Source organism: Anguilla rostrata, chromosome 4, assembly GCF_018555375.3.
Source record: "Anguilla rostrata isolate EN2019 chromosome 4, ASM1855537v3, whole genome shotgun sequence".
Taxonomy (NCBI): Eukaryota; Metazoa; Chordata; class Actinopteri; order Anguilliformes; family Anguillidae; genus Anguilla; species Anguilla rostrata.
Genome location: NC_057936.1, coordinates 10,547,720 through 10,575,088, shown reverse-complemented (window position 1 = coordinate 10,575,088; position 27,369 = coordinate 10,547,720). Strand labels below are relative to the sequence as shown.

Here is a 27,369-nt window from a genome sequence, read left to right as displayed (position 1 = left end):
TCTCGCAGCAATATCTCCACTTCAGAACTACTGAAGTTTTTCTTACGTTTGGAGTCCGGTGCTCCACCGTCTTTAGATTTTCGTTTGGGCATTATTGACTTCGTTCACTCTCAACTTTTCTTTTGATTTCTGTGTGTGCACACGGCCCTGCAGTCTCATTCCCTTTTATGGGGATTGCCGGGGCGTTTACATATGCTAATTAGGAACAACTGACATGCGCATTACATTTACGAGGACAATGGGATTCGTCATTTTAAGAACACATGTGTGAACAGTTCATTTTAAGAACACTTCGTGAATCTGAGGTAGACTTTTCTTTGGATCTTTCTTAAGAACAAATTTAAGAAAAAACTTAGGAAGATAATGGTGAATGAGGCCCAGTCATCTTAACTAACCCCCAAAGTTTGTCAACGTTTGAATTTTTAAGGTTTTACAGCCTTATTTTGAGAAAAGCCTTTTCTGGACAGGTATAGGTATTTCTTTGACACAACCTCAGTCGTGGAAAATTATTATAATTTTCGGAGAGAAAAATGATGCTGCTGCCACTCTATAAACTCTTTGGCCACTCTTGTAACTCTCTGACCACCTTGCATATGAGTCCAGAAAGATCCTGCTCCTGGTTTACAGTTCATCCAGAAAACATTCTGGGACTAATTGAAGTGATGGGGCTGTGCAAGCTCTGTACATATTTGTGTGTGTGTGCGTGCATGTATGCATGTGTGTATCAGCATGAATATAAGTGCGCATTTATGCATGTGTGAGTGTGTATGACAGTTTGCATATTTCATACTTCTCATTAGACTTGATTTAAAACAATGTACTTTTTGTAAAGTCTTTTGGGTGTGCTCTCTGGTTTAATCCCTAAACTCGTAATTCAACAATGTGTGACCGCAGAGAAAAGCATACATCTCTGTCAGATCCTTTGAGAAATCTTGGAATTACGTTTGGGAAAACAATTTTTAAAATGTGGACACAGCTGATTCCTAATTTGTCCCCGAATCATCCTGTACCGCCTCTTTCTCACACTTTCGCTGGAGACTCTAATTGCCTGTGAATTCCCGGAGGAAGCTCAGCTCCAAAGACATGCCCCGTGAACGTTGGCACAGAGGAATGGGAGGGATGGCCGGTTTGTGTAAAAATGTGCCTGTTTAGGCTGCCGTAGTGAGTGGTCTGCTGTGCACATGTCCCATTCCGGGGCGGCATCCAAGTTTTTAATGAGTTGGCCAGACAGAGGAGACGTTATAATGTGGAAGAAGTTTGATAAATTCACTGCGCAAGCCAATGTTTTTTTTTTTTTTTAACGGTTGTTTCTTCATCGCTCCCTCTCCCTCCTTCTCTCTCTCTCCCCCTGTCTCTCTCTCACTCGCTCTCCCCCTCTCTCTCCCCCCCCCCCCTCTCTCTCTCTCTCTCTCTCTCTCTGAAAAACAGTGTCTTCCAGGTGGACGCGATTGTGGACATCAGGCCCCTGGAGACGGACGGGCCTCCCCTCCACCGCGACCTGGTGCTGGTGCTCAAGTGCGAGAAGTACGTCCAATGGGTGATCCAGGCCCACCGCATCCTGGGCAAGCTGGACGTGCTGGTACGTAGCGGCGCTAGCACTTTGGACGACCTCACAGTGTTGGGAGCTTGTTTAAATCCCAAACAAAAACACCGGCACCTGTGTTATTCACTGCTTCTCCTTGGTCCCAGCCAGTATACATTAACATGACACTAAAACTGTGGACAAGGACAGACAGACAGAAAGACAGACAGGTGGAAATATACTGGAAATATACCACCCACAACACAGCAGCCACTTATGAATTGGTCTCATGATACGTGCGAAGACACCTGACGTCTGGCTGTGGTGAGAAATTGGGCAATGTGAAATTGCTTCCTTAGCAACATATCAGTTTTCATCATGGTGTACAAGTGGGTGTGGTGTTACTTGGGTGGGGGGTGGGGGGGGGGCCTCCAGACTTGTGCACAGGCCAGGTCGACCAGATTGTTTTCCTTGTGCAGTCAGCCAAACTCATTCGTCATCCATCAAACCGTGAATTATGAGCTCTACTGGCTACGACCGCTCTCCGTCCTGGGTTTCAGGCACCGGCCTAGCGTGCTGCAGGGTTCACAACTCTTTTAGTGCACGAAGAAACACTTTATTTTGTTTAGCTTTGCCTCTCATTTTTCCACAGGAAGCCATTTTTAAAGTCAGGTTCTGCTGCCAATAAATTAAGAAGGATTTTAATAGAAATTTGTCAATGCCAAAAAGTTCTCATTGCTTGTCTGAGTAATGAAGATAATCAGTGCAGACTTTTGATGCAGTTTTCATTTTTGGCATTGTACATTTACCAGTGTTCATGCTGCACATAAAGCATGGAACAGAATAATGATATACAAAAAATATTGTTGTTGGTTACTATTTTATTGCCTGTAATATTTACATTTGGTAAAATAAAAAACATGACTTTCTAGAAATTTATAGTACCTGATGTATGAGATCTTGCATTTTGTGTTTGTCCATCTTAGCCTTTTTGTTTTTACTGTACTCTGTCTCTTGGCATAATGGTTGGTGAAAATGCAATTAACACTATGGAGAATAAGTTTTTGGAATGGTTTTTTCACAATTCTAAGTCAGTGGTCCAGAACTCCATTTTTTTCAATTACCCGTACTGATTGTTACATCAGCATTAGAGTGCTCAGTCAAGAACCTTCAAATCACATATATGTAATCGCACACCTTGAAGGGTTAAAATATCACAGATGCATGTGTGAGTGCCAGGTCACATTGAAAAGGCAGAACCCCAGAAATGAAGTGCTCAGACACCTTCCTTAACATGTCAGGATCCAGCTAGAAGCAACAGGGAGCTAATTGTTCATACTGTGCCTCAGGAAAGGTTAATTGTTTACGGTCCATTAAGTTCAGGGCTGCCACTTGCGTGCGCTCAGAGGTTTAGTCTGAAAGGATTAGCACGCCCCGTGCCCACCTCCCTATGTGATTCTCTCCAGCCGAGCCAACTCCACCCTCTCCGGAGACAGTGAGCAGACCCTGCTCTCTCTCTCTCTCCCCAGCTATGGGCAGGGCGCGCCGAGCTCTCCAATCAGAGGTGGTGCCCGTCAATGCAGCTGGCTAGCCAGTGTGCACGATTTGCTCATCTGCCATATCACTGCACAAAATAAATTGCAAAAGGGTCGTATTGACCGGTAATGCTAGCCAGAACTAAGTGGCTTGGTCCCCGGTATCAAGCTCCAGGCCCCTGATGCAACCAGAGCAAGCTCTTGAATCCAAATGCACGATTAGGAAGTGGCAAAGGGCTTTTCAAAAAGTTACTCTGGTTTTTGAAAAGCGCTGCTTCCGACAGCATGGTTACAGGCTGCTTTGGCTGAACTTTTTATGCACTTGCCATCACTTTGCGGGGAATGGAAAAGGAGGCGTTTGCTTTTACGGGGGAAATAAATCCCTCTCTGCAGCTGCTACTGTAGATTACTGGCATTTTTGAGATTACTGGCTTTAGATGGAAGTGGTAGTCTGCATCACGGAGAGTGTGTCTGGTCTTTGTGTGCATTGCGCAAGTGGGGTGTCTTTATGTTTATGTGTCTATGTGCGTCTGTGTATCATTGAATGTATGTGCGTCTGTGTCTGCTTATTCCTGTGAGAGTGCGAGTTAACAAGTCTCTGTGGGTCCGTATTAGAGAATTTCAGCTATGCGTGTGATATGATAGCCTCGTAAAATCAAACACTCACTACTGTTGTAAGATTGCCCACAGTGCAGTTGGGTGGGAGGTGGCTGTGGGAAAGAATTAGCATTCACGCGCATTAACAACTGGGCGAGTGGGGACCAAGCACGGCGTACTGTTAATCCCATGCATTTGTCCTCTGCCATTGATCAAGAGAAGTACACTCAGTCTGGCAAACAAAGGTTTGAATTATCTTCTTCTACCTGTACTTTATTGGACGTTGGTTGCCATGGAGAGGACAGAAAAAAATATTTGTCAGACCCGGACACGATGGCAATTGAATGCACTGTTTACAAGTGATCGGTTCTCTTTTTTTGTATTTGACTTACTAACCGGTATAACAACCTGTGGTGAGGAAATTTAAAAAAGGCGGAATAGTTCATTCCTGTCAAAAGTTGGTTGAATAGGTAGAAATAACAGGACCAATTTACACTATGTTTATTGTGGAGCCAACTGACAATGAACAAGAAGCAACACATTTCATGTGGGGGTGTGATATGCATGCTTGTAGCCCATGCTCTCTCTCCATCTGTTGTAAAATTGGAAAAAGACTTTCTTGTATTAATAATGTTGAACATTTTTTTATGTGAATAGTGTTGTAAAGTTTCAGTTTGAGCACTGCAAGAATTTAGAAGGAGCCAGGGAGAGCACTTCAGTGAAAGATAACAATTTCAACCACATATATTTATGGTGAGATGAATGGATAATACAATGATTTTTGTCCTAAAATACACATCATTCATGTTCTGTAGGAATCTGTTTTAGATGATCACTGGTGTTTACTCACTGGTGCCATTAGGTCATCTCGTACTTGGTGGTGGGCTTAGGCCAGATGCATTGGTGGACGGGGGGAGTGAATGAGTGTGTGGCCTCTCTTGCCAGGTTTTGGGTGTACTCGCATTTTTGTGATATTTGAAGACTTATCTGTTTGCCTTTAGGGTTTTGAGTCAGCATCGACGATCACATGTCAAAAATCCCCCATAAAAGTTTTGCTTTAAGTTGGTGACAGAACCACATCAAATTAATCGGCTGGTAGAGCTACTGCAAACAAGCACATTGTTCATAAGTTTGTTTAGATACATTATTGTGTAGAACTATTTTTTTCTTTCAGTCAGAAAGGAAAGTACCAATTGGTGTAGTGAACTGTGTATTGATGGCTGTCTGGTGTTTTCTCTTCCGTCCCCTGTACCTCAGACCGCGGACAGCGTGAGCCTGAGTTCGGATACTGAGAGGCTGATGCAGGTGTCCAAGATGTCTAAGTCCCACCTGCCGTCTGGCTCCCAGGCCCTTATCCAGTGGGCGGAGGAGCAAGGCTACAGCCCGGTCACCTCTTTCACCAGCACCCATGTGGCCAACCACTTCAACCTGCGTCTGAGGGAGCCAGGTGTGATTGGCTCTTCTCCCTGTCATTCAAAGCGGAGTGACTTCCTGTTGAAGCAGATTATGTGTTTCATGATTGGCCATTCCAAATTTGAGAGAAGGGTGTATTTTACGATATTTAAAGATCACGTACTTAAATTATGCCCCTTGTATTTGAACAGGGTGACCACATTTGAATGTTGGGTTTATATCTGTAATAATGATATAAAAAGTCCTGTGCCATTAAAACCATTCACGATTCTAACAGTTGCTTTTGGTTTCCAGATGAAGTGGATGTCATGGACAGCATTTTCCCCCCGGAGCTGGCCATCTTGCACAACTTACATCCCCACCCGGACCCGGGGAACTTCGCCCCACGCCCAGGTCCGCCCTTCCCCTTCCCCCGGATGGGCGGTCCCCCCGAGCAGGGCCTTCCCTACTTGTCTCTTCCCACCTCCACGGACGGCCGGCCCAGGCTCGGCGCTGAGCCCGAGGAGCAGCAGGGCTCCCTGAACGTGGGCCTGAGTGTGCAGTGTGAGGAGGACAGGATGGTGGTGAGCGTGGACAAGGAGAGCCTCCAGGTAGGAAAGGTTCACATCCACTCGCATTTAGCTAATACAGTGAGCTCAATGTTTTGGACAGAGACATACCTTTTTTTTTTTGATTTGGCTCTGTACTCTGCAATTTTACATTTGCAATCAAACAATTCACTTGTGGATTAAGTGCAGAGTCTTAGCTTTTATTAATATAGCAGGTATTTAAATACATTTTAGATTCACCATGTAGAAATTACTGGACTGCTTATTCATAGCACCTCCCATTTCAGGGTACTATTATGTTTGGTACAAATGGCTTCAAAGGTGATTTTGATTAGTCTGTTGTGTTCAATGGCTTTCTTAGTGCAGGTACAAAAGAGATTTCAGTATTAAGTCTTGATTCTTTTGGTTGCTTTTGGAGTTTGTTATTGGCATTTCTCAACATGAGGACCAGAGTCGTGCCAATGAAGTCAAGGAAGCTATTATGAGGTTGGGAAATAAGAAAAAACAGTCAGAGTCATAAGCCAAACCATTGACCTACCAAAATCAACTGCTTGGAATCTCATTAAGAAGAATGAGAGCACTGGTGAGCTCAGCAATCGTAAAAGGGTCTGGTAGGCCTTGGAAGACCTCATCGTTCATGATTGAAGGATTCTCACCATAATGAAGAAAAAACTCGAACACCTGTCCAACAGATCAGAAACACTTTCCGGGAGGCAGGCATGGATGTGCCAGAAGAGTGCAGGTTGTTATCGCAGCAAAGGGTGGACCAACTCCATATTAATACCCATAATTTTGGTTAAGATGATGGATATCAGGTGTCCACATACTTTTGGCCATGAAGCGTATATGTTGCACTACTCACCAAATTATCAGTGATTAATTGCGGCTGGTTTAATAACCAGATCCTTAACATCCCGTGACGTGAAAAGCCATATGTAGTGCAAAATGTTCAACATTAAATCAAGGAGATCACAACATTTGATTGTGGTTTTGACAAAATTTTGGATTGTGGGCAATACCCCTTCCCCTTGTCCTAGTAATGCCTTTTTCCACATTTGATTAAGCAAATGGCACTTTACTAAAGGGACGACCATTTAAAAAATCTCAATCATACAAATGATGTTGTATGAATAAAATATGACTAGTATTTGTGTGGCTTTTCTATTAACATGAAAGAGGGGTGTGAGGTCCCCTCTTTGAACAGTGATTGGACTGTTCGTCTCCTGACCGCGATGTCTCCCAAGGGTATGCGTAGCCTTGCCTGCAGCGGGCACCAAAAATGAGAGTGAACGAAGGAGACCACATCACAGTTTGGCCAAACCCTCACGGCGTGATGAAAATTGTTCTCAGGCAGCTCTGGACAGCCTCGCAGACCGCCGACATTTCCCTTCGCTGCAACCGAACGCAGTTTCACACAGAAACGCTCTGTGAGGGCTCGTTTTAGGAGGCTCGTCTCGGGAAACACTGTGGGCATTTCATGGGCTCGGTTTGCAGGGACCAAGGAACCTCCACATTGACATCACCGATGATCAACTGAGGCAAAGCGATCGGTGGTTGACTTACTTCAGACGATTATTTTTAATGTTGTGACCCTACGGTTATATTTAAATCAGCGGGTGCAATCACTTTATGAGGGAAAGAAAAGTTGCATAACGACTGTGAGGCACGACTGCACGTAAAATCGTTGGCTTGCATTTCTTTGCTGGCAGTGAAACCTAGTTTGGTAACGTGCACAGTTTTATTTTAGCGAGCATTCGTCCGTCTCAACAGGCAAGTGGGTACGGAGGAGCCAACCTCACCCTGCAAGACCCTGCATGCACAGCTACGTCCAACGCCACCCACTACATCCTGGAAACCCCGCTGACTGGCTGCCAAACTGCTAAATACCCTTTCCTTCCCAGTCCCGTGGTCATCTACATCAACTCGGTGAGTGAACTGTCGATGCGGGTGAACTGGAGGGGGATTGTCTCTGTAGCGTAATAAGGGGATCTGACTTTATTTATATTCGGTCTATTCAGGAAATTAATTACTGCGGAGGGCCACCAGTTTGTCTCGGTCACGTGAACCGCAGGGATTAAAACTTCCTTTTTTGATTGTTGCCCTTCAGAGGTCTTTGTAGGCACCCAGACCTCACAGTCAAGTAACTAATTGTTGAGCTGAGTGGCTAATTGTGACATTTATGAAAACAATTAGTTGACCTAACGCCGGTGGAGAGAAAGGAGGGAAGGCGAATTTGGTTGGAATATCAAATGCAAAACGGGTGATGAAAACAAGTCCAGCAGTATGTGCGTAGCATGCTGCACACAGATGGAGTCCATTTATTTCGCTCAAAATGCGATTTAGCAATAAATCACGCAAAGAAGATAACATCAATTGAGGTTTAAGGTCAACGCCAATGGTGAATCATCTGTCAGCAGGGGATAAGACAGCATTGAGCAGCAAATGGATGTTATTCAAAATTTAACTGATGACTTCAACAGATGGGATAGACAGTGATGCTTTACAATTTCTTTTTTTTTTCTTCAAGTAAAATACATCACAATTGATTTATTTGTTTTCCCTCCTGCTGATACAATGCACTGTATTGACATTAATTACCTGTAATTTATTGCAACCCACGATCCTCTCAACAAGTTCACAATGTCTTTGTGCGGTTGTCAGGAGTCTTGATCCTAAGATCAAGACCAAGACTCAGCGTCTTCGTTGTGCAGGCTCAACGAGTCAACCCTCCCACTAGACTCATGTCCAGGTTTTGACAGAAAAGGTGTAGATCTGAGCTGGGAAATTAGATTATTTGTACAGTTACAAATTATTTGTACAAGTCTGTTGTAACCAGCTGCCAAAAGGTGTTGCTTTACATAACTACCATTGAGCAAATGCTCTAATCCAGAGCTATTTAGACAACTTACCCACAGCAATTTACACAACTTCACCGTGCAATTCAGTTTAAGTACTACAAGCCCAGTTCCCTACCTAGTCCCTATGATATCTCTACATGTTGACATGTTTTCACTGAACATAATGAATCAGACAGAAGAGGCTGTTGAACAGCTGATCATGATCATAATTAACCACGGAGTTTAGATCCGTGAATTTTCCTTTGAATTGTTTATCTGATATTCATCACTTTCATTTCATTTGTAATTTTAATATACCCTTTCTACAAATGTTTTTATTATCATTAATACTCTTTCTTTGCTTAATTACTGGTAATCAATCATATTATCAACCTGGATGATTGGAGTCGAGTAATTTGGGTAACTGTTTGACAGAACAGTCAATCCACCTCTTTCTGGTAGAGAACTGAAGCACACAGAAAAAAAACAAACAGAGACAAACTTGTGGCTCTACAGTGTATATGATGTTGCTTAGTGAGTTGACATTCTAATTCAAATTCATTTCATGAACTAACTGAATTGAAATGGAATTGACCCCTGCTCGGATCACCTCTTATTCTTCTTTTCACCCCATTGTTCAAATGTCATTCATGAGGTTAGGTTTCTGGGTATGATCAATCCGCAAGGCACGCATGCCCTCCGACTTCCAGTGATCTTGTGAGTCGTTAATATGGGACATCACAGGCCGAACCATTTTGTTTTGATTAACAAGCTGAGGCAGTATCTGCATCAACCCCTTTTTTTTCCTCTATTCACTGGGCTCAAAGTCAACATTGACATAGAAAATTTAAGGCCAGGGAGGAATGTTCATTTTTGAGACTGAGGCTAAGCTGCTGCCATCGCCACATTTTTGCAGCTGTGGTCCAATTCCTGTGATACTGACTTTATGTGAATGAATGCAATTCTGGAAGGGTCTAAAAGAGGAAGTCGTGGCCAACTGGAATGAAAGAGCACAACACGCCCTTCATCGTGCTCCATTACAGTTGTCCTGTTTTCTCAAAAACCTATGATCTCTCTGCTGAACTGTGTGTGTGTGTGTGTGTGTTTGTTTCTAAATGAGAAATCAAAAAGTATGTAACAAGGAATTGCCTTGGGAATTTTGGTGTCGAAATTGCTAGATGTTCCCATGTATTAATTCCAGCTCATCTGTTTCCGAATGGCTTGCCAGTTATCTCAAGGAATCATGTAATCCGTATGACGTTCATCCACAGATTTGTGTCTCCTTGTCTCGCAGCCACTCCAGATTTCCACAGAGAAATAGCCTCATTCAAGAGCAAAATGTGATGAAATCGGAGGTTATTACTGGGAAATTTCTCCCGTCCAAGTAAATGTTAACGCTCTGCCTTGGTCTCGTTATCATTGGCAGGTCTTCATCAACCCATCCGAATCTGAGGATGGGAGTGGTTGGCCCGTGGATTATGATGACATGGAGTCTGGAGACGTTGGCTTCCCGGTGGACACTGAGGGCATGGAGAGAGCATTCTTTGAACCCATGGGTTCTAGGCCTTCAATCCTGGTAGGCACTTCCCCTCTCAGTATGTATTTTTTAAAAGCTGAGTCAAGAATTGGAGTGTGTTCTTTGGACAAAATTGCATTAGTTTGCCTAAATGTTCCCAAAATGGTGAACTCTAACTTTATTTTTTCCTCAGTCTCAGTCATACTCCTGCAGACTAACATATTTTTATACATTTATTTGCTCTGTTTGGTGGGGTGAACATAGTGGAGAAATGTATTAACAGTTGCAATATAAACCAAAGGGTTGCATTGATATGGCTTTTTAGTGAAAAGTGTGAGGTCTGGTAATTGGCATACACACTGCCCAGATGCCAAGGGGTCTTACCCTCTGTCCTCTAGTTTCCCTCAGTGGCAGACAAGTTTCTTATAGTAGTTTCTTCTCCATAACAAAGGGGTCAGCTGTCCGAGCCTTTGTGTTTTGTCTACCTTCTGAACTTAGCCCGACCCAGTGTTGGAAACCTTCCACTCTGTCCTCCCAGACATTAATCCAAAATTGCATTCTCTCCTCCCCCCATCCTCCATTCCCCTCACTTGTTCCCTATTGGCTCTGACACGCAGCACCTCTTTATTGGGTTTAGTGATCCCTCTACACAATGCAAGGTGAAGGTTTCTCAGCAGGGATAGGTGTGGGTGGGGTGAATGACTTTGGGACGTGTGCTGCCTTGCTGTTCTGATAACTGCCCTGACTGTCTCCACAGTTTAACTGCACATACAGAAAGAACCAGAACCCCCCGGGGCCATTTCCCCGGGTTGGCCCCGGAAAGGACCCGGTGGACAACGTGACATTCAGCATGGAGCTCTACAACACCAACCTCTTCCGCTACCCCGCGACCTTTGTGACCACCTCCGAAAACAAGCCTGTCTTTGTTGAGGTAGAGTTCAGACGATGCATTAAACACACAAGAGTGTGTTTCATATTAAAATATGTAAGCCCACTATATATGTTGTTAGTGCCTTCGGAAATAATAGCCACATGACAGGGAGCTGTAGTAAGCATAGTCACGGCTTGGAATGAATTGGAGGTTAGTTGCAGAGTAGCAGTTATATAATGGTCTGAGTGTGCATGTGTGTATCCCACAGTTAGTCTGTACAGCACATCAGTCAAAATGTACAGACGACCAAATGTTAAGTCTGGTTCACAAACTTTTGCTCCTGCAAAATCAAAGCCCGTTCGGTCAGATGCAGTTTCCAGCATTTCAAAGCCAGCACCCCTATCTCCCTCTCCTTAACCTTTGAGACCACTCCAGTGCAAAAGGAATGTCAGGATTCCAGGGAGAGTCTAGCATTTTTGCCTCTCCGCGGCTTTAGAAGAAGATGCCGCCGACGCTCCTGTGAAAACAATCAGGGAGCCAAATGAGAAAACGCAGGTTCCCTCCCACGGACGTCTTTGAGCGCGCGATACACGGAGGACTCAGAGGTCGACGGTCACGTGACAGCGTGGACGCAGGCCCAGAGGTCACAGAGAGAGCCGTTTCCCACCGTTCCTTACGTGTCACGTGTCTCAGCCCTGCGCTGTGGGGAGATTTCAAACTGCTGCACATTGAGACAAGACAAAATTTATTGGAGGTTCCTGGCTTCTTGTGCCCTTACTGGTGGGAGCGCAAACGCTAAATATCTCGTCCAGGCGCGGGATTTACCGCCCGCTGCGTCGTGTCAGAGGTCCCCGATACGCAACGCGGCGTTTCGTAACCCGGGCTGTGCTGTAATCGCGACTCGCAGCAGAAGCCAAGTGAGTGAGCAAGCGCCTTGACAGCACTGGCAGTTCCTCGCTGCCGTTAGCAAAAACGTGTAGCTTTTCAGAAAAAGGACCAAAAAAAAAAAAAAATACAGGGGTTGTAAGTAGAGGAAATGCCTTGTGGTTAGCGGATATAAAGATCCTCTTAAAACATTTGAAGGGACTTAAATCTCAATTGTGAGTCTTGGAGCGCTGACCTCTGTGACTGTTCCTTTGGCTTGTGTTTTCCATGAAAAAAAAATTGTTCAGTCCTCCAGTGACTTGCGTTTGCTCGTGTGAATGACTGCCACCCTTGGCTGCCTTTTGCATACCCATTTCCAGGTGTGTCTAGCACTTTCATTTTCTTACTTTCTGGCCATTGCAAGCAAGCAGTTTAGGAAACTATAGGCTACACAATTGGCTAAAGGTATTCCACTCTTGTTACTATATAGAGTACCAAGACCAGACCAGCTAGCTAGGTGCTGGCTATTAAACTTAATACCAATGCAATTTTTGTGTTGCCTATAGGACAGTCAAATCAGAAAGAGTGATGTTTTAACAGCATGCACAACATACACATAGAAATATTCTTCATATTTTTTTAGCATGTTTATATGTCCCATGGTCACTGAACCCATTTGTGTAAGCTTAGAAATGTGCTTTCCTGTTGAAGCACTGACATTTTACTTAGTTTGATATTATGTTTAGGAGAGCAGTGATTACCTTTCCATTCAAATCACATTTCTTTCCTGTTATCTTGGTATAAAAAATAATTATCTCTCATTCGTTTTCTCTCATCTTATTTTCTGTAGGTTTCAGTGACTAAAGCTGATCAAGACCTCGGGTTTATGATCCAGACTTGCTTTGTCTCACCCAATTCCGACCCCACCATTGCCTCCGACTACACCCTCATCGAGAACATCTGCCCCACGGATGACTCAATCAAGTACTACCCCCAGCGGGGCGACTTCTCCGTCTTGCACGCGCAGATGGACAGGAAGAGGTTCAGCTTCACTTTCAGGTCAAAGTTCAACGTGTCCCTGCTCTTCCTGCACTGCGAGATGTCCCCCTGCACCAAGAGACACGCAGATGACCGAGGTCTACCTAAGGTGAGCTTCGCGCCCTGCCCCTCCTTACCCACCGTCCTTCTCGCTCACACATTTACGCAAACGCCTGCCTTTTGAAGGCCGAAGGTCCCTGACAGGCCTGCTGGCTCTAAAGGCATGTGTTTTAGTTCCCGCCGTTGGCACTGTTTCACATGATTTGTATGCCAGTTTCAATCTGTCTTCGAAACTGAGCAGGAAGCATAAATCTCTTCAGGTTTCCTAAGTAAGCACCTGAAGAAAAAAAAAAAAACAATACTTTGGAGAAATTTTTTTTTCAAGTTTTGCTTTTCCCTCCAGCGGATAAGCCATTACACATGTTAACATTTGACATCCCTGACATTCTTACTCATTGTGGTGCTGTTTGTCTTGCAGAGCATATTTTACGATAAGAACCTCTATTTGTCAGTGGTATGACTAAGGCTAGGAGATCAGGTAGTGGTGGCCTTTGGATGAAGTCTTGAAGAGAGTCCCAGATCCTGTTTAACATTTACAAATGTGTACGTTTTGGACCAAAATAAGAGAGATGTTTCTACGCTATTATATGTGTGGTCTGTGGTCATATGTAATGCATTTAAATTAGATTAAGGTGAATTTGAAACAGATTAGTTGGAAAGGCATTTATTGTCATTTTGTGGTATGATGACAGGATTTTTAAAAATAAAATAATTTGAAATGTGAATAAGTAAGTTAAGTTTTACCTTCAACATAATAGAGTATAAAATAACTTTGTTTTTCAGTTTAAACATGATGCTGTGGTTTCCCTTCATGCTAACTTGCATAATTTTATCTCTTCGTTATGAAACAGCATACTTCTTACTGCTCATAGCATGTGTCCAACTATGTGTCAGCTCACTATGAAAAATGGCTTTTAAACTGTCAACACCATGTTGTGACGCTTTGAAGTGCGAATCACTTGAATGGCTGCCCTGAAGAGCCAATGCTGTGCAAAGTACCATTTAGACTGAAATTTCCTGGAACTGTTTATTTGAAACAGACAGTTCTTCAATACAGTGAGACAGTACAGTACAGTAAGCCTAAGGAGCCTTCCTTTGCTTTGCACGGTGTTACTAGTGTCCACAAATCAAATCAACGACATCACAATAATGGGACAGTGTTTGCTCTGTATTCTGAAAGGGCTTTACATCTTGACCGAAAATGACCCAGTTTCTAACAGATGAAAACAAATCTAATTTACTAATTGTAGAACTCAGCTAGAGCCTGGCTGCCCAATGCTCTTCCTGGAGATCTCCCATCCAGTAGCTTTTCATTTCTTTCAACCCTAATTTGCCACTCTCTATTAAACTATTTATCAGCTCAACACGCTCTCTAGCTATTGAATGAGGTGTGATTTGTTAGGATTGGAGTGAAAACCTACAGTAGATCTCTAGTAACTGGGTTGGGCAGCCGTGAACTAGATAATGGGCTGGGAAATGATGTTTCAAGTCAGTAAGTTTCAATTATTTTGTGTCACATGGTTTAATTGCTTAGAGCAGGGGTGTCTGGTCTTATCTGAAAAAGACAGTTGTGTGTGCAGGTTTTTCTTTTAGAATCAGGTGTCATTGTGCTGGGCTTAAACAAATACCTTCACACACATAGGTCTTTTCCAGATAAGATTAGAGTGGAAGACTGCTTTTGAATATAATCTCAGGACGACAGGCTATATTTTGAGAAAGATGGTGGCCACGTTTCCAATTGATTGACATTGGTGATGATTAAGATTCTGATGTGATACTGGTGTCTGTGCAGTGCATACAGCCAGATGAGGCCTGCATCTCCGTCAACGTGGATCTCATCTTGGCCATGGCGATGAACACCAAGACCTCCACCAAGCCACTGGTGGTGGTGTCTGACCACAAGCCTCCAGAGCCACCAGGTGAGCTAAGAGCAAGCCACTTAGATAGGTTAATAACCCTGCTTTATCTGAACGGGCCTGACTTTCTGGAAGTTCTGAGAGGCAAGAAAAAAGAAGCCAAAAATGTCATTGGGGAAGGGGGGTGGTGGACCGCATCGTCCCTATCGAGAGTGAAGCTTGCACTCTAGCTGGAGCTGGTTAGCATGGGGGAGCTGGAGATACAGAGAGGGCCAGTGCAGGAGGTTTGGCAGGAAGCCTGAGAAGCTGAGTCCCACCACTCTGCCTGTCGGTGTGTAGGGACAGTGAGGGGACAGAGGAGAAATACAGCAAGGAGCTGCAGTTGTTTCCACTTACCCGTCCTGCCTCTCCCCTGTTCTGTGGGGCCTGGCCATCCTGGGTGAACTGCAGCTAACCAACGGCCTGCCTCATTAACTTGTAATCAGAGGCCTGGTGATACTCTATATGACCAAACATATTTGGACACCCCTTGGTCTGGGGTTGTTTTTCATGGTTTGGGCTTGGCCCCGTACTTCCAGTGAAGGCAAATCTTAATGCTACAGCATTCTGTGCTTCCACAACAGTTTGGGGAAGGCCCTTTCCAGTTTCAGCACAACAATGCCCCAGGCACACAACGGGGTCCATATAAAAATGGTTTTGTCATATGAACAGTGTGGAAGAACTTGACTGGCCTTCACAAAGCCTTGATCTCAACCCCATCCAACACCTTTGGGCTCAACTGGAAAGCCAATTGCGAACCAGGCCTAATTGCCCAATTAGTGCCCAACCTCACTAATGCTCTTCTGGCTGAATGGAAGCAGATCCTTGCAGCAAAGCTCCAGCATCTAGTATAACACCTTCCCAGAAGACAGGAGGGAAGTAAAGTAGCAGTAAAGGGTGGACCAACTCCATATTAATGGCCACAATTTTGGATGACATGTTGAATGTCAGGTGTCCACATGTTTTTGGCCATGTAGTGTATCATGCAGGCGCTATTGCAGTCCAGCAGCCGTTGGCAATGAGAGGGTGGTGTTGGAGTACTGGGAGCAGTGGGTGGTGCGAGTCAGTATTTGCGCTTGAATGTGTTTTTCCATGTTAATCGCAAAGTGCTTTATGAGTGCTGTAGGTCACATGGGGTATCACAAACACTGTCAGCAATACTGCCCAATAACATCCTCCTCTGGTCCCTGACCCTTCTGGCTGTGATGTCTCGAGTGGGTTTGTTTGGTTTGTTTGTTGTTTTCAGCCAAAATTTGCGTGGTGATATGGGACAACACTAAACAAGGAGGCATTCTATGGTCTATTTATTCTGTGTGCCTCCAATCATCTGTGGTAAATGATTACATGACAAGATAAAGCATTTTTAAAGATCTGGGTAGAGTTGTCCAATACACAGAGTGTGCACTGACTGATGCCAGTTTTCCGAGTTTGTTTTCCCTGGTACCAATTAAGTAAACACAGATATGGCATAAACGCAATGAAAAAGGCCTCGGGCTCAAAGCGTGTTTATTATACAAAGGGATCTCTTATGCTGAAATGGCAAAGAAAACAGGCAGCCTTTCATGGTCTCAAAGTCCCGCCCTGGACACGATTCCACTCAGTTCATTTTGATCTGCAAATGAAAGACTGCCGTTTGTGGGCATTTGGTGCAGGGAAGAGTATGAAGCACTGCTGTATGAGCTGTTTTATTATGCTGCCATGGCAATAAATCTTATTTTTCCGTCTGCAGCTGTACACAACTCCAAATTGAATTGCCGTTTTTACTTTACCAAATTTAAAGCTGTTGAAAGGAGTAGCCATACAGGGCATTGACATCCACCTAATGTTAACTAGGGGTACAACTGCATCTGTGCAAATTAGATATTACTTTCAATTGTAACACGACTTTTGTGGTGAACCGGGGACCTTGAGTTCTGGTTTTGGAGAGCCGGAGATTCTACTGGTTTTTTGTTTTCACCTTAAAGTAGGCAACAGACTCAGACCTTGTCTGACCTGGTCTGGGGTCAGACTGTAACAGGATGAATGATAAGGGAAAGAGAGTGGGGACTGGGTAAGGGAAACTGACCGTACTGCAAACCGACCAGTAACTCCGGTCCTTATCTGCCTGTCCAAATCTGACTTAAACCTGGCTAGTCTTCGAAGGGTACTGGGCACAGGGCGACTTTGAACGCTGAGCTTCAGACGATTAGTTGGTATTCTGAAACCAAAAGTGAAAATAGTGTACCTCCAACGGCAAGTGAAACTCCACCCAGAGTACCTTCAAAAATAATAAAGCAAAATAACAATGTTGTGTCCCCATGGAAGGAATTGTAGTCCACACTAACTAACCTGGCTAAGGGCAGAGAAATACGATTACATTTTTGGATGAGTAATATCTAGGATTATGGGAGTTGTAAAAAAAAAAAGCAGGATTAAAGCTACATACGAGGCACATAATAATGTGCTGTTCAACCCTTCCAACCGCTGACCATTGGCTTGGGAACGAGGTTGGCTCCATGGACCCAGTGCATCATCTCTGTTTGCGATGACTCATGAATTTTTATGTAGCCTTGCCTTTTTCCTCTTTCCTGAAGATGGGGCATGTGGGAAAGAGGGAATGGTAAAAAAAAAAAAAAAGAACAATGGCTGCCTGAACGGACGTGCTGTATAGTCGAGAGGGTGGGGGGTTGGGGGCTAGGAGGAAACAATTTCACAAGTTGAGACAAGAATGAGCCGCGACCTTCGTAGGTGAGTGAGGAGTGAGGACGTAGCGGGGTGGCTTGTCATCCCAGAGCAGGGCAGCTTGTCGTCCCAGAGCAGGGCTCTCCTCTTACTCCTCCAGGACATCATGGACACTGCATCCCATTCAGCCAGTTCCCAGCGGGTTTATTATTACAACTTAGCTCACAAAGCAGCTCGATCCATATGTATTTATCCCCCTCGTCTCTACTTGTTTTTCCTGTAATGGTATTCTGCTCCAAGGACGGTCCCAGGCTCATTTCTCTGGCTCCGGTTCAAACCCTGCGTCCCGTCCCTCACCCTGAATTTTTTTCTTCCCCCAGCCCACAAAATCCTTGCGCGGCTGGCAGTGTTGACGGCCCTGCTTTGCGCAGGTCCACATAACAAGCACATTTGAGACCGATAAGAGGGTGCCGCAATCTGGAGGTCGCCCCCAGCAGGGCCGAAAGCTCTTGTTAGGGTCTGTCATCGGCCGTCTGAGGAATAAAAGTCCTTCGGTGTTCTTTCCGAGAATAGCTGCCGTTGTGCGGTTATCCTGGACCCAAACCAAACTCTCACGCCGAGCGTTACAAAACGGCCATTGCACAGACATTTGTCTGTAAACAGAGTATATCCATAATCACGCAACATCATCCTAGAGATTTTATTTTCCGGTAAAACAGGAACTGAAGCTCGAAGTGAATAGGTTAATTTTAGCAGTATTTTCTCAAGAAATTGAATTAGCTTGTAGTAACTTAGGTAACACAACATGCAAATGCAAGCAGAGGTTTCAGTGAGATGTGTTGGTGTATACATTACTGCAGCTGATCAAAAATACGCCAGCATGACCACTTGACAGATGGACAATGCACTGCACACTTAGAGGTTGCCAGGTGTAATATTGCTCTGTCAATATCGAACTTCACTCTTTCTTTATCAGAAGCAAATCCTTATCATTAATGAGCTGGCCCTCAGTTATTTTTGAATTTCAGACAGCTACAGACTTATGTAATTTAATTGTCTCTGCTATGTCAGTATAGGAGATGCATAACTCAGTTTGTGTAGCTTTTCAGTTGACAGCTTTTACCTTGTCATTTCAGTTCCAACTATCCGGACCATTCCGCAGACTCCAGAAAATGGCCAGAAAAGTAAGTCCCATATTGTGGTGGTTTAGATAAATCAAAAAAAAGGGGTGTGTGGGGGTGAAAGGAGTTTTGGGGGAATGGCACGTGAATGTTAAAACACAAAGAAATAACCTACATCAGAATAGCAATGAATTCCTATTTAATTGTTACTAATTATCTCTGTTTTGCAGGTATAATGTACGTCCTTGACACTCCCACGGTAGTCGGAATCGCCTTCACCGCGTTTGTGATCGGGGCTCTCTTGACGGGGGCCTTGTGGTTTATTTACTCACACACAGGTAAGTTCATATTTCTTTTTCTGGTCTGTCTGTCCTGTGTCACTGGGCAGGCTAGTTGTGTTTTGAAAGGGAGCTTTGCAGTTTGCCTCTTTAACCGGAAGCTTCTGAGCAGACACTGCAATAAACATATACGAGCGGGACTCTGCTAAATTTAGTTTTCACTTGACGGAAAGGACCGCCGCGCTTTACAGCAGTGGGCTGTCTTCCATTGCAGATAATGATCTAAGAGGGCTACTCCTTCACTGAGAATGTATCATGTTAGTCAGCAGCCGCAAGTCTTTTTTTCTTTGTCTCTTTGGAATGTTTGCTGCCTTTGGAGCGGTCAGTGGTCTTTTCGGCACAATGGTCACAGAGAGGCCGGAATTCCCGATCCGCCCCCCCCTGGGCTTTTTGAAGGGTTCCTGGACCCTCTAGGCTGGTCGCACAGGAAGAAACACAATCCTGCTGCTGGACACCAAGACCTCCCTCACCATCTCCAGATCGACCTCTGACCCTTGGGAGGAACAGCGGGTTCGCGGGCAAGGTTGCCGTCTCCTGGCCCAGCTGAGCTTACGCAATAGATATTCCGGGTTCCTTGTGACCTCCGACCCCTGCCGTTGATCCACACATCCGTTAAGCCGACCTCGATTGATCCCTGTTTCTGTCCTACAAGAAAGCCTGTCATGAAACAGAATGAAGGGTCGTAGGAAAATTCACAGCTAGTTTATACTCTGCAATGCCCCGCTTGAATGCAGAACAGATATTTTCTCTATGTAATGATGCATGGCAAAGTCTGTGTGGTATAAAGAGAAGTGCCAGCCAGAGGAGGCCTCATCTGGCAGAATTGTGACTTGAAACCTGAAACTTGGTACGGTCATCAGTGGCTGGATGGTGTATTGTCATGTGAAGAGGTACGTTTCAGTGTGCTCCAGGATTGATTTGTTAATGGTTGATACTTCTTGCAGAAAGCTGGTGAGTTGAAAAATGAGAAAGAATGGCCATATCAGTATCCTGCTATTTGTACTGGCATGTGTTTGTAAAAAAAATCTTTATTTTATTACCATTTCTTAGAAAAATCAGGCAGTTAGACAGGTGGATAAATTTAAGCCATTTTTTTCCTCCAGACGCTAATGGTCAAAAAATGTCCTTCCTGGGCCATAGGTATAAATAATGTCATCAGAGAAAAATGAGGTGTGGCCTTTTAAAGGGGTCTACATATTTCAAAAGCTTTTGTGGTTGTTGTTTATTTTCATTTCATCCGCTCCCCAGTGCTCGGTTTGCAAACTTGTAAGTCTATAGAAGTGCTTTAGCCGCATTTCTCCTGTGGGCCCAAAGATCAGTGAGGAGTGGGAAGGTGGTTTGCTCCAGTTCCTGCAGATACCACCACCGCCTCTGCATTTCCCCATCTAATGCTTTTCCCTGTCTAATATGACGACACAGTGAGCTCCTGTGGTGATACTGCGCTACCTGGAAATCACTGTAAGAGTACTGCAAGACCTGTAAGCTCCCTTAAATGTGTGTGGTGATTTGGCTGCTGGACCCGGTTAGCTTCTGAAGTGTGCTATCTTGGGCTGGTCTGGTGGCCCGCGCAGGTCTGTCTTTGGACTGGCAGCGCCGCTCACAGGAAGTCGATGGGAGAACAGTTGGATGGTGCAAGCGCCTCTCTCTGGTGTGACAGAATGTGCCCGTGGTCTGTTTATTTCAGCCACCCCATTCCTCCTGGGTTTTGTGTCAGAACTTGAAGCCACCTTTCCAGGAGTGAAAAGCTTTTTGGGTTTCAGTTGAGGTGGCAAACATAACGGGTGCTGACAGGGGAATGCAGGAGGGAGTTCGAGATGACAGACTCTCTTGGAGTCTGGCAGGAAGTGAGGTAGGAGGGGAGGGGGCTAAGACCATTCAGAGAGCACACACCCCTCCCCTTGGCTGGCAGAACAGTCAGCCCCAGCTTACAAGTTGTGGGACCATTACCAGCTGAACTGAGAAGACATGATGGAGAGAGCATGTTCCCACATAGTGTATATTTTCGATTAGCCCACATAGTTTTTGGATGCAAAAAAATATTGTAGATATTTAGATGAGTTTCTGATGATCTGCTAGCTTTAAAATGGCTGGCATAGGGGCATTTTATGGTTTGTGATCCTAAGCAAGAATATATGCTTCTGGCTACTCCAAAGCAACATTTACATAATTAACATCATGCCTCCAGATGTTGGGCGTAGGTATATTGACTATTTATTCTTCACAGGGTTACTTTTAAATTTATTTCTGGTTGGAACTATTTCCTTAAGAGCATGTAGCCTCAGACTGCTGAGCTCAAGGAAACAAGTACCGACATGAAATAAAAACTGATATTTATGTCTGTAATTTTGAGTAAATGTTATAATAAATTATCTGTTCATGTATACAGCTTTGGAAACATAAACCGTGCAAGCTGTTTGGGAGTTAATTGAAGTGTATTTTCTTGCTTTAGACCACAGACCCTGACTGCCTATACAAGCCACTTTAAATTTGATCGGTCATCGGAAACTTCTCTAAATATCTGAAGTGAACTATCCCTTTAAAACTCACTGCGGGGAATATGAGTGGTTCCGCGTGCAGTTACTCCCTCTCATTTCAGTCTTGAATGGGAGACTCTTGGTAACGACTTTTCTAACGCCTCCATATCTAATAGCAGGTACATGCAGCTCTCTAAAATAAATTTAGTTTTTTGCCGTCAGATTAGTTTCATAATTAGGAAGCCATCGCATTAAAGTCCTTGACATGGAATGCAGAGGTTTCTGCGGGTTTCTATTTTAGGATGCGTCGAGGCTGGAATGCGCAGGATGCCCCCGCTAATGAAGTGTGGTGATCTCTGCACAAATCCCCATCAGAGGTCGAAGGTTTTCAGTTCCATTCCTCATCGCGGTGCCGTTCGCCGAACGCGCCGGCCGAACTGAAAAACCGCTGGCGAAGCAGGTCGGCGGGCGGGCGGCCGTCGACCGGCCTCCCCCCCCCCACCCCTTCCCCCCGCATCCGGTTACAGGGCCGCGATGTTTTAGCTGGGAGCGAGGGTTTGTTCAGAGAAAGGCCAGCGGGAGGCCTCTGCTTGAAGCTTACTCCGCGCTTCATACGATCCCAGTACCTAAAAGGCAATGCTCGGTTGGGGAGCAGCGTGTGAGGAGATGTTCTGTTTTTAGCTCGAGTTTTTGGCAGCTCTCTTCGGGCAGAGATTAGCGAAGGGGCCTGAAAGAGGGGATCGGAGGGGGCCTTCGTATCTGTCGCTCGCACCAGGGGGCAGAGGGGTCAGGAAACGTGTTATTGCCTCTTTCTTACATCGTTGGGTACGAAAGGCCAAGTCTCACGTAGGTGGGGTCATCTGCTTTTCCTCACACAGCCATACAGGCAAGGAGGACATTCACAAGCTAGTCGACAGTTGTTTTTTTTAACGAAAATCATCCTGTCAAATGTGTAAAACAAACAGATGTTTCAACTTTGCTTTCTGATTCGGAGCTTCGGATAAACAGGAGCGCGTGTTTGTGAAAGAGAGGAATAAAGGACTCGTTCGACAGGGAGAATGGCCCGTCCGACGTTTGCTCTGCCGACGGGGCTGAAGTGGTGGAAACAGGCGTGCCGATAAAGGGGGGGGGGGGGGGGAGAGAAGTGGAAAAAGGAGCCTGGGTCTTTCCATCGACATTCGCTGTCTTTTGGAGTCTCTGCATCCAAAGGCCACGGTCAGCTGGCTGGACCCGCTGTGTTTAAAGAGCGGGCCACCGCGGTCAATCTGTTTGTTATTTTCCCTTCGGTCGCCCGCGGCGTGACTCACAAGCTAGAGGTTGTCAGCTTTGCTTAAAAGCGCCTGCTCGGAAGCGCTCGCGAGCAGGGAACGGATAACGCCAAAGTTACGCAACGGCCCGATGGCGCGATGGCGCGGCGCTGTGTTCAGATCGCGTTTTCGGGAAACGGTTTTTTTGCGGCCCCGCCGCCGCCAGGCCAGACGACGAAGCAGAGAGCGCTCGACTCCCGTAACGGAGGGTGGCCGGTTCGATCACCCGCCCTGGGTGTGTCGAAGTGTCCCTGAGCAAGACACCTAGCAAGCAAGCAGCCTTTCACCGTTGGTGTGTGAGTGTGTGTGTGTGAATGGGTGAATGAGAGGCATCAATTGTAAAGCGCTTTGGATAAAAGCGCTACATAAATGCAGTCCATTTGCCATTCATGTCTCTCTCCCCCGTGACGTTTGTCGTGTCTCTCTCCCCCGTGACGTTTGTCGTGTCTCTCTCCCCCGTGACGTTTGTCGCGTCTCTCTCTCCCCCGTGCAGGCGACGCAGCGAAGCGTCGGCGTGTCCCCCAGTCCCCGCCGGCCTCGGAGAACAGCAGCGCGGCCCACAGCATCGGCAGCACGCAGAGCACGCCCTGCTCCAGCAGCAGCACCGCTTAGCGGGGGCCCGGGAACGCAGGGTGGGGGGGCCCCTGGGGCCCCACGGACTGTCCACGTCCATGTTACTGGGGCACAGAGGAATTACTCTGGGCTGCTTTATTGAATTCAGAGATGGGTCAAATTTTTTGAGGCTTTGCGACACAAAAATCCAGAAAGGAGTTGCAATAACCTTATGTCCCCCAAATAGAGTTAATTCCCTTTTCTGCTCCATCCAAAAAAGCTTTTAAATTGTGCAACGGAACTTCTATCCAAGACTTCTGTGCTAAGTATTGTTGAAGTGGCTGCGTGCAGAACCAAGACAAAACCTTAGCTAAGACACACTAGACAGTAGGGAAGCGTCAGCCAGGTTTATCTTCTCCTTCCCAAAATGCTGCTTTTCTCCCTCACTCACAGAGAGAAACCCTTTGTTGTCAATCCAGTCTTGTACAGCCTGTAAATCTTAAGCGTTTGGATGCTAATCAGTGAATTTATCATATAGCTCCCCGAGATGAAAGAGAGCATATATTTGTAAATTAAAATATATTTTTTGTGTGAATATTTGTAAATAAGCGTGGCATCCTGACGGTGTTCTTGGGTTCTCTAATGAAGTCTAGTGCAGAAAAGCAAATTTTGATGAAACTGACAGCCTGCCAGTACTACCGATTATATAGAAATATAAATGATTTATTTTTATGTCAAATGTATTTGTCTTGGTTTTATGCTTAATGTCTTTAATCCACTGTAAGATAAGTGAAATATGTACCTGTTGTTAAAGATCATGGATGGATCAAGCCTACTTGAACACACTATCAAGGGACTGGGCATTACATATAAAACAAAAAAAAAAGGTTTTTGTTAGGTCTTAAACCACTGTCTTTCATACGTTCATCCACAAACACAGATCCACAAGAGAAATATGCTTAAAAATTTAAATATAACTTTTATACATGCGTGTACATTCCTTTTAACACTGACATCATCATACACCTGATTGAATACATTTATCTTTCCCAATGTGAACTTCTTTCTGGTCTAGACTATGCTGACGCTGTTTGAATGTTTAACATTCAGATGTATGTGCCCTTGGCTACAGTATACTGTACATCCATCCATGCATGCTTACACAGTCCTCTCTATGCCTTTCATTTGGACTGTTTCATTGGATATTTGCCCTGAAAATAGAGTTAACAGTGTAATCCCACCGTCACTAAAATCATATGAATGTCAAAAATGTAATAATATTTATGTGCCTTGGCTGAGAAATTTGTGTATTTTTTGGAGCTTAAGAGGAATCAAGCAGGAATTAGAATTAATTTAAACACAGGAAAAAGGGAAAGATTTGGTTTCTTGTATGAAATACACAATGTATATATTTTGAAGTGGAAGATATACATCGATATTTAGGCTATTCATTGTTTAATATAGACCTAATTGTTTTAATGTTGCTTGCTGCAGACTTTACTTACAGAATGTATTTTATATCAAAGCTTTTGAGTAACAGTTGTATATAAACACGTATAGATGTCTTCAGAGAAGACAACAGAGTATTGTAGTAACAGCTATATTTTTTATTTTTTGTGGAAAGTGTGTATAGTTCTATTTGTTTGAATGTGTTTACTTAGAGCCAACCTATTATTTTGTGTAACTGTGAAGCTGTGTGCCATTTTACTTTTTTTAAACGATATTGTAAATACCTTTCTTTGTGTCTCTTTCTGTTGCAAACTTGATTTGTCTTTGTAAATGCGCTTTAAAAGTAGTCTATGCGAGTGAAATTATAGTTGTGCAGGTTTGTTCATTTCAAAGTGTGTCCAACCTAAATTTACACAGTTAGGGTCTGTTTTTAATTGAAGACTTTTTTAAAATGTGAAAACGGTTCTCTCATGAATAGGATTATGTGCCATTGCAAAAAAGTAACATGAAATGTTATATACTTAAAATATGGTAAATGTTGTTTTATGTTGAAGAACAATATATGTGTAACACAACATATTTTAAATATATTTTAAACCTGTATATCAAATATACTTTTTGAATAGATGGCAATATTTTACTTTTTATGAGGGCGATTAGTCACAGTTGCAGCTGTTATTCATATTCATAGCCATATATATATATATATATATATATATATATATATATATATATATATATAATGGTAATATCCTTTATGATGTCACTGATGTTATTTCATTGCCATTCATAAACTACAAAAACAAACCTGTAAACCTTTTTTCAATTGAATGTGTAGACTTTTTATTGAGAACTTATGAATGTCGTGTTCTGAGGGGAAGTGTGTATCGCAAACAACCAATCATCTGAAGCCATTTGTTGTCAGTTTATTTTTACTGCATTCCTGTACCTTAGAAGCCTCCTTTATCAGCACTGGTCGGTACAACAGCATTGTAAGTTCCTTCCCATTCATCTCATATACCACTGAGTTCTCAAGGGGTTGCTGGGATGTCTGGTATGTTATAAGGTGCTTACACACTGTAGGACAAGCAACAGGCTTTAGGCTGTGGAACAGTGGGTCTGATTTTCCTTGCTAATCAAACTACCCGTAAAGTGCAGTTACCATGGAAGGGTAGGACTACCTTCCTTGGAATTTATATTGACAAAATGCTGTTGGATAAGGGCTTGTCAAAGTCTTACTTGGCGCCCTGTCAACAGACGTGAGCTTTGCCAAATTCGGATCCCTGTTGCGGGAGGTGGGAGGGGAGTGGTCTTGGGTTGCCTGTTGGGATATTAGTCATCAGTCCCAGTAACAATGTGCTGGTCTCCTGCCATGGTCAAATGTGCGGAGGTTCCTCACTGAGAATAAACAGTGAAGTCATGGGAAGTGTGAGGAAAGGAATCAAAGCCGTGAAAGCATTGGCTTCACCTTCCCCAACAAGGAGGGAGTCGTACTGAGTTACCTACCCTTATGGCTGCGCCTTTGAAACCTTTGAGTCAAGCTCAGCAAATTCACCCCCTCTGAAATGCAGATTGTACATTTATTGTTTATACTATTTGTCCATTTCAATTCTACCTCATTTTTTAAATTTTTTTGGGAGGGGGGGTGGTCTTCTCGTGCTTCACGGTCAGTTGGTTTGTCCTTTTGTGAAAGGTAGATAAAGAAAAAAAAAGAATGTTCATTCACAAATGAGCACCAGGATTGTGTGTGTCTGAAATGAGAGGGTCCACGTCATCTCAACCCTTTTCCCATAAGTGTTTTATTTTTTCAGTTGTTTTCCATTAACCAAAAAGGAGGGAAAATGACATTAATAAATAATATGGCTACCAACGGAAGCATAAATTCGCATTGAGTTACAGTGGAATATTCGTTGAAGCAGGATCCACGCAGAGGTGGCCAGTTTGAATGCCCCAGCATTAAGAGCTTTTTGTTGTTGGTTTTGACAATATGCTAAGATGTTGTAAAGAATATTTGCTGTAAATATGCATGATATTTGTATGCTTTTTATATGCAAAATAAATTCTTGTAATCGTTAAAAATAATCTTACGATGTCTTTCTTTTTCATTCATATGGTTATTCTATGTGGTGCAAGTTAAATAGTTCTGTACTATTAACAGTCTTAGCTGATACTAAAACACTGAATGTACTTAAGTATTATTTTCTGTAGGCCTACATTCAATGTACGCATATAATATAGGTTGTGTTCCCTCACAATTTTTACATGTATGAAGTTTAATTTTGAAAACAGACCTGTTACAGGAAGTACAAAACACTACTGCATTTCACAAAACAAATGAACAATGTCACACAATGCGTGAAATGTCATTGGGATTTCTGAATTTTCAATTTTTCTGTGAAATTTCTGCATCACAATATATGTTTTATTGAGTAATCAACAATTATCAATTACTTATATATAAATGATTAAGATATAAACCAATTAACAAGGCAGGTAGAAATATAAATGTAATTTGCGATTTGGCTGAGTTCTAAATCTGACCTTAAATATTAAAGAGAGGTCCTCTTCGTCAATGGGCGTAATGGATTTCTCTAAGGCCTCTTGTTTTCTAAAAGTGCACAAAATAAAATTGAATTATTGTGTTATTCTAAGCGTAAATTTGAATGAGTGAACTTGTAGGCTATGCCTTGTCCTGTCACTATACCATATACCCTATTGTTTCATAATTATGCAAGTGTTGAAAATAATCATGTCAGCAGTTTGCCATACCA

The 27,369-nt window shown here is 43.8% G+C and overlaps 1 protein-coding gene across 2 annotated transcripts in view; it reads left to right on the top strand.

The window, feature by feature from the left end:
- tgfbr3 (transforming growth factor, beta receptor III) overlaps positions 1–26,680 on the top strand; it is an 87,784-nt gene extending 61,104 nt beyond the window's left edge. For both annotated transcript variants that reach the window (XM_064330559.1, XM_064330560.1), the window contains exons 7-17: positions 1,429–1,579; positions 4,912–5,101; positions 5,362–5,657; positions 7,386–7,541; positions 9,879–10,028; positions 10,726–10,899; positions 12,554–12,850; positions 14,594–14,720; positions 18,494–18,541; positions 18,709–18,816; positions 23,091–26,680. In XM_064330559.1, the coding sequence (XP_064186629.1) occupies positions 1,429–1,579; positions 4,912–5,101; positions 5,362–5,657; positions 7,386–7,541; positions 9,879–10,028; positions 10,726–10,899; positions 12,554–12,850; positions 14,594–14,720; positions 18,494–18,541; positions 18,709–18,816; positions 23,091–23,209 (1,816 nt within the window). In that variant the 3' untranslated portion in view covers positions 23,210–26,680. The remainder of the gene's footprint in view (positions 1–1,428; positions 1,580–4,911; positions 5,102–5,361; positions 5,658–7,385; positions 7,542–9,878; positions 10,029–10,725; positions 10,900–12,553; positions 12,851–14,593; positions 14,721–18,493; positions 18,542–18,708; positions 18,817–23,090) is intronic.
- The last annotated feature ends 689 nt before the right edge of the window (positions 26,681–27,369 follow it).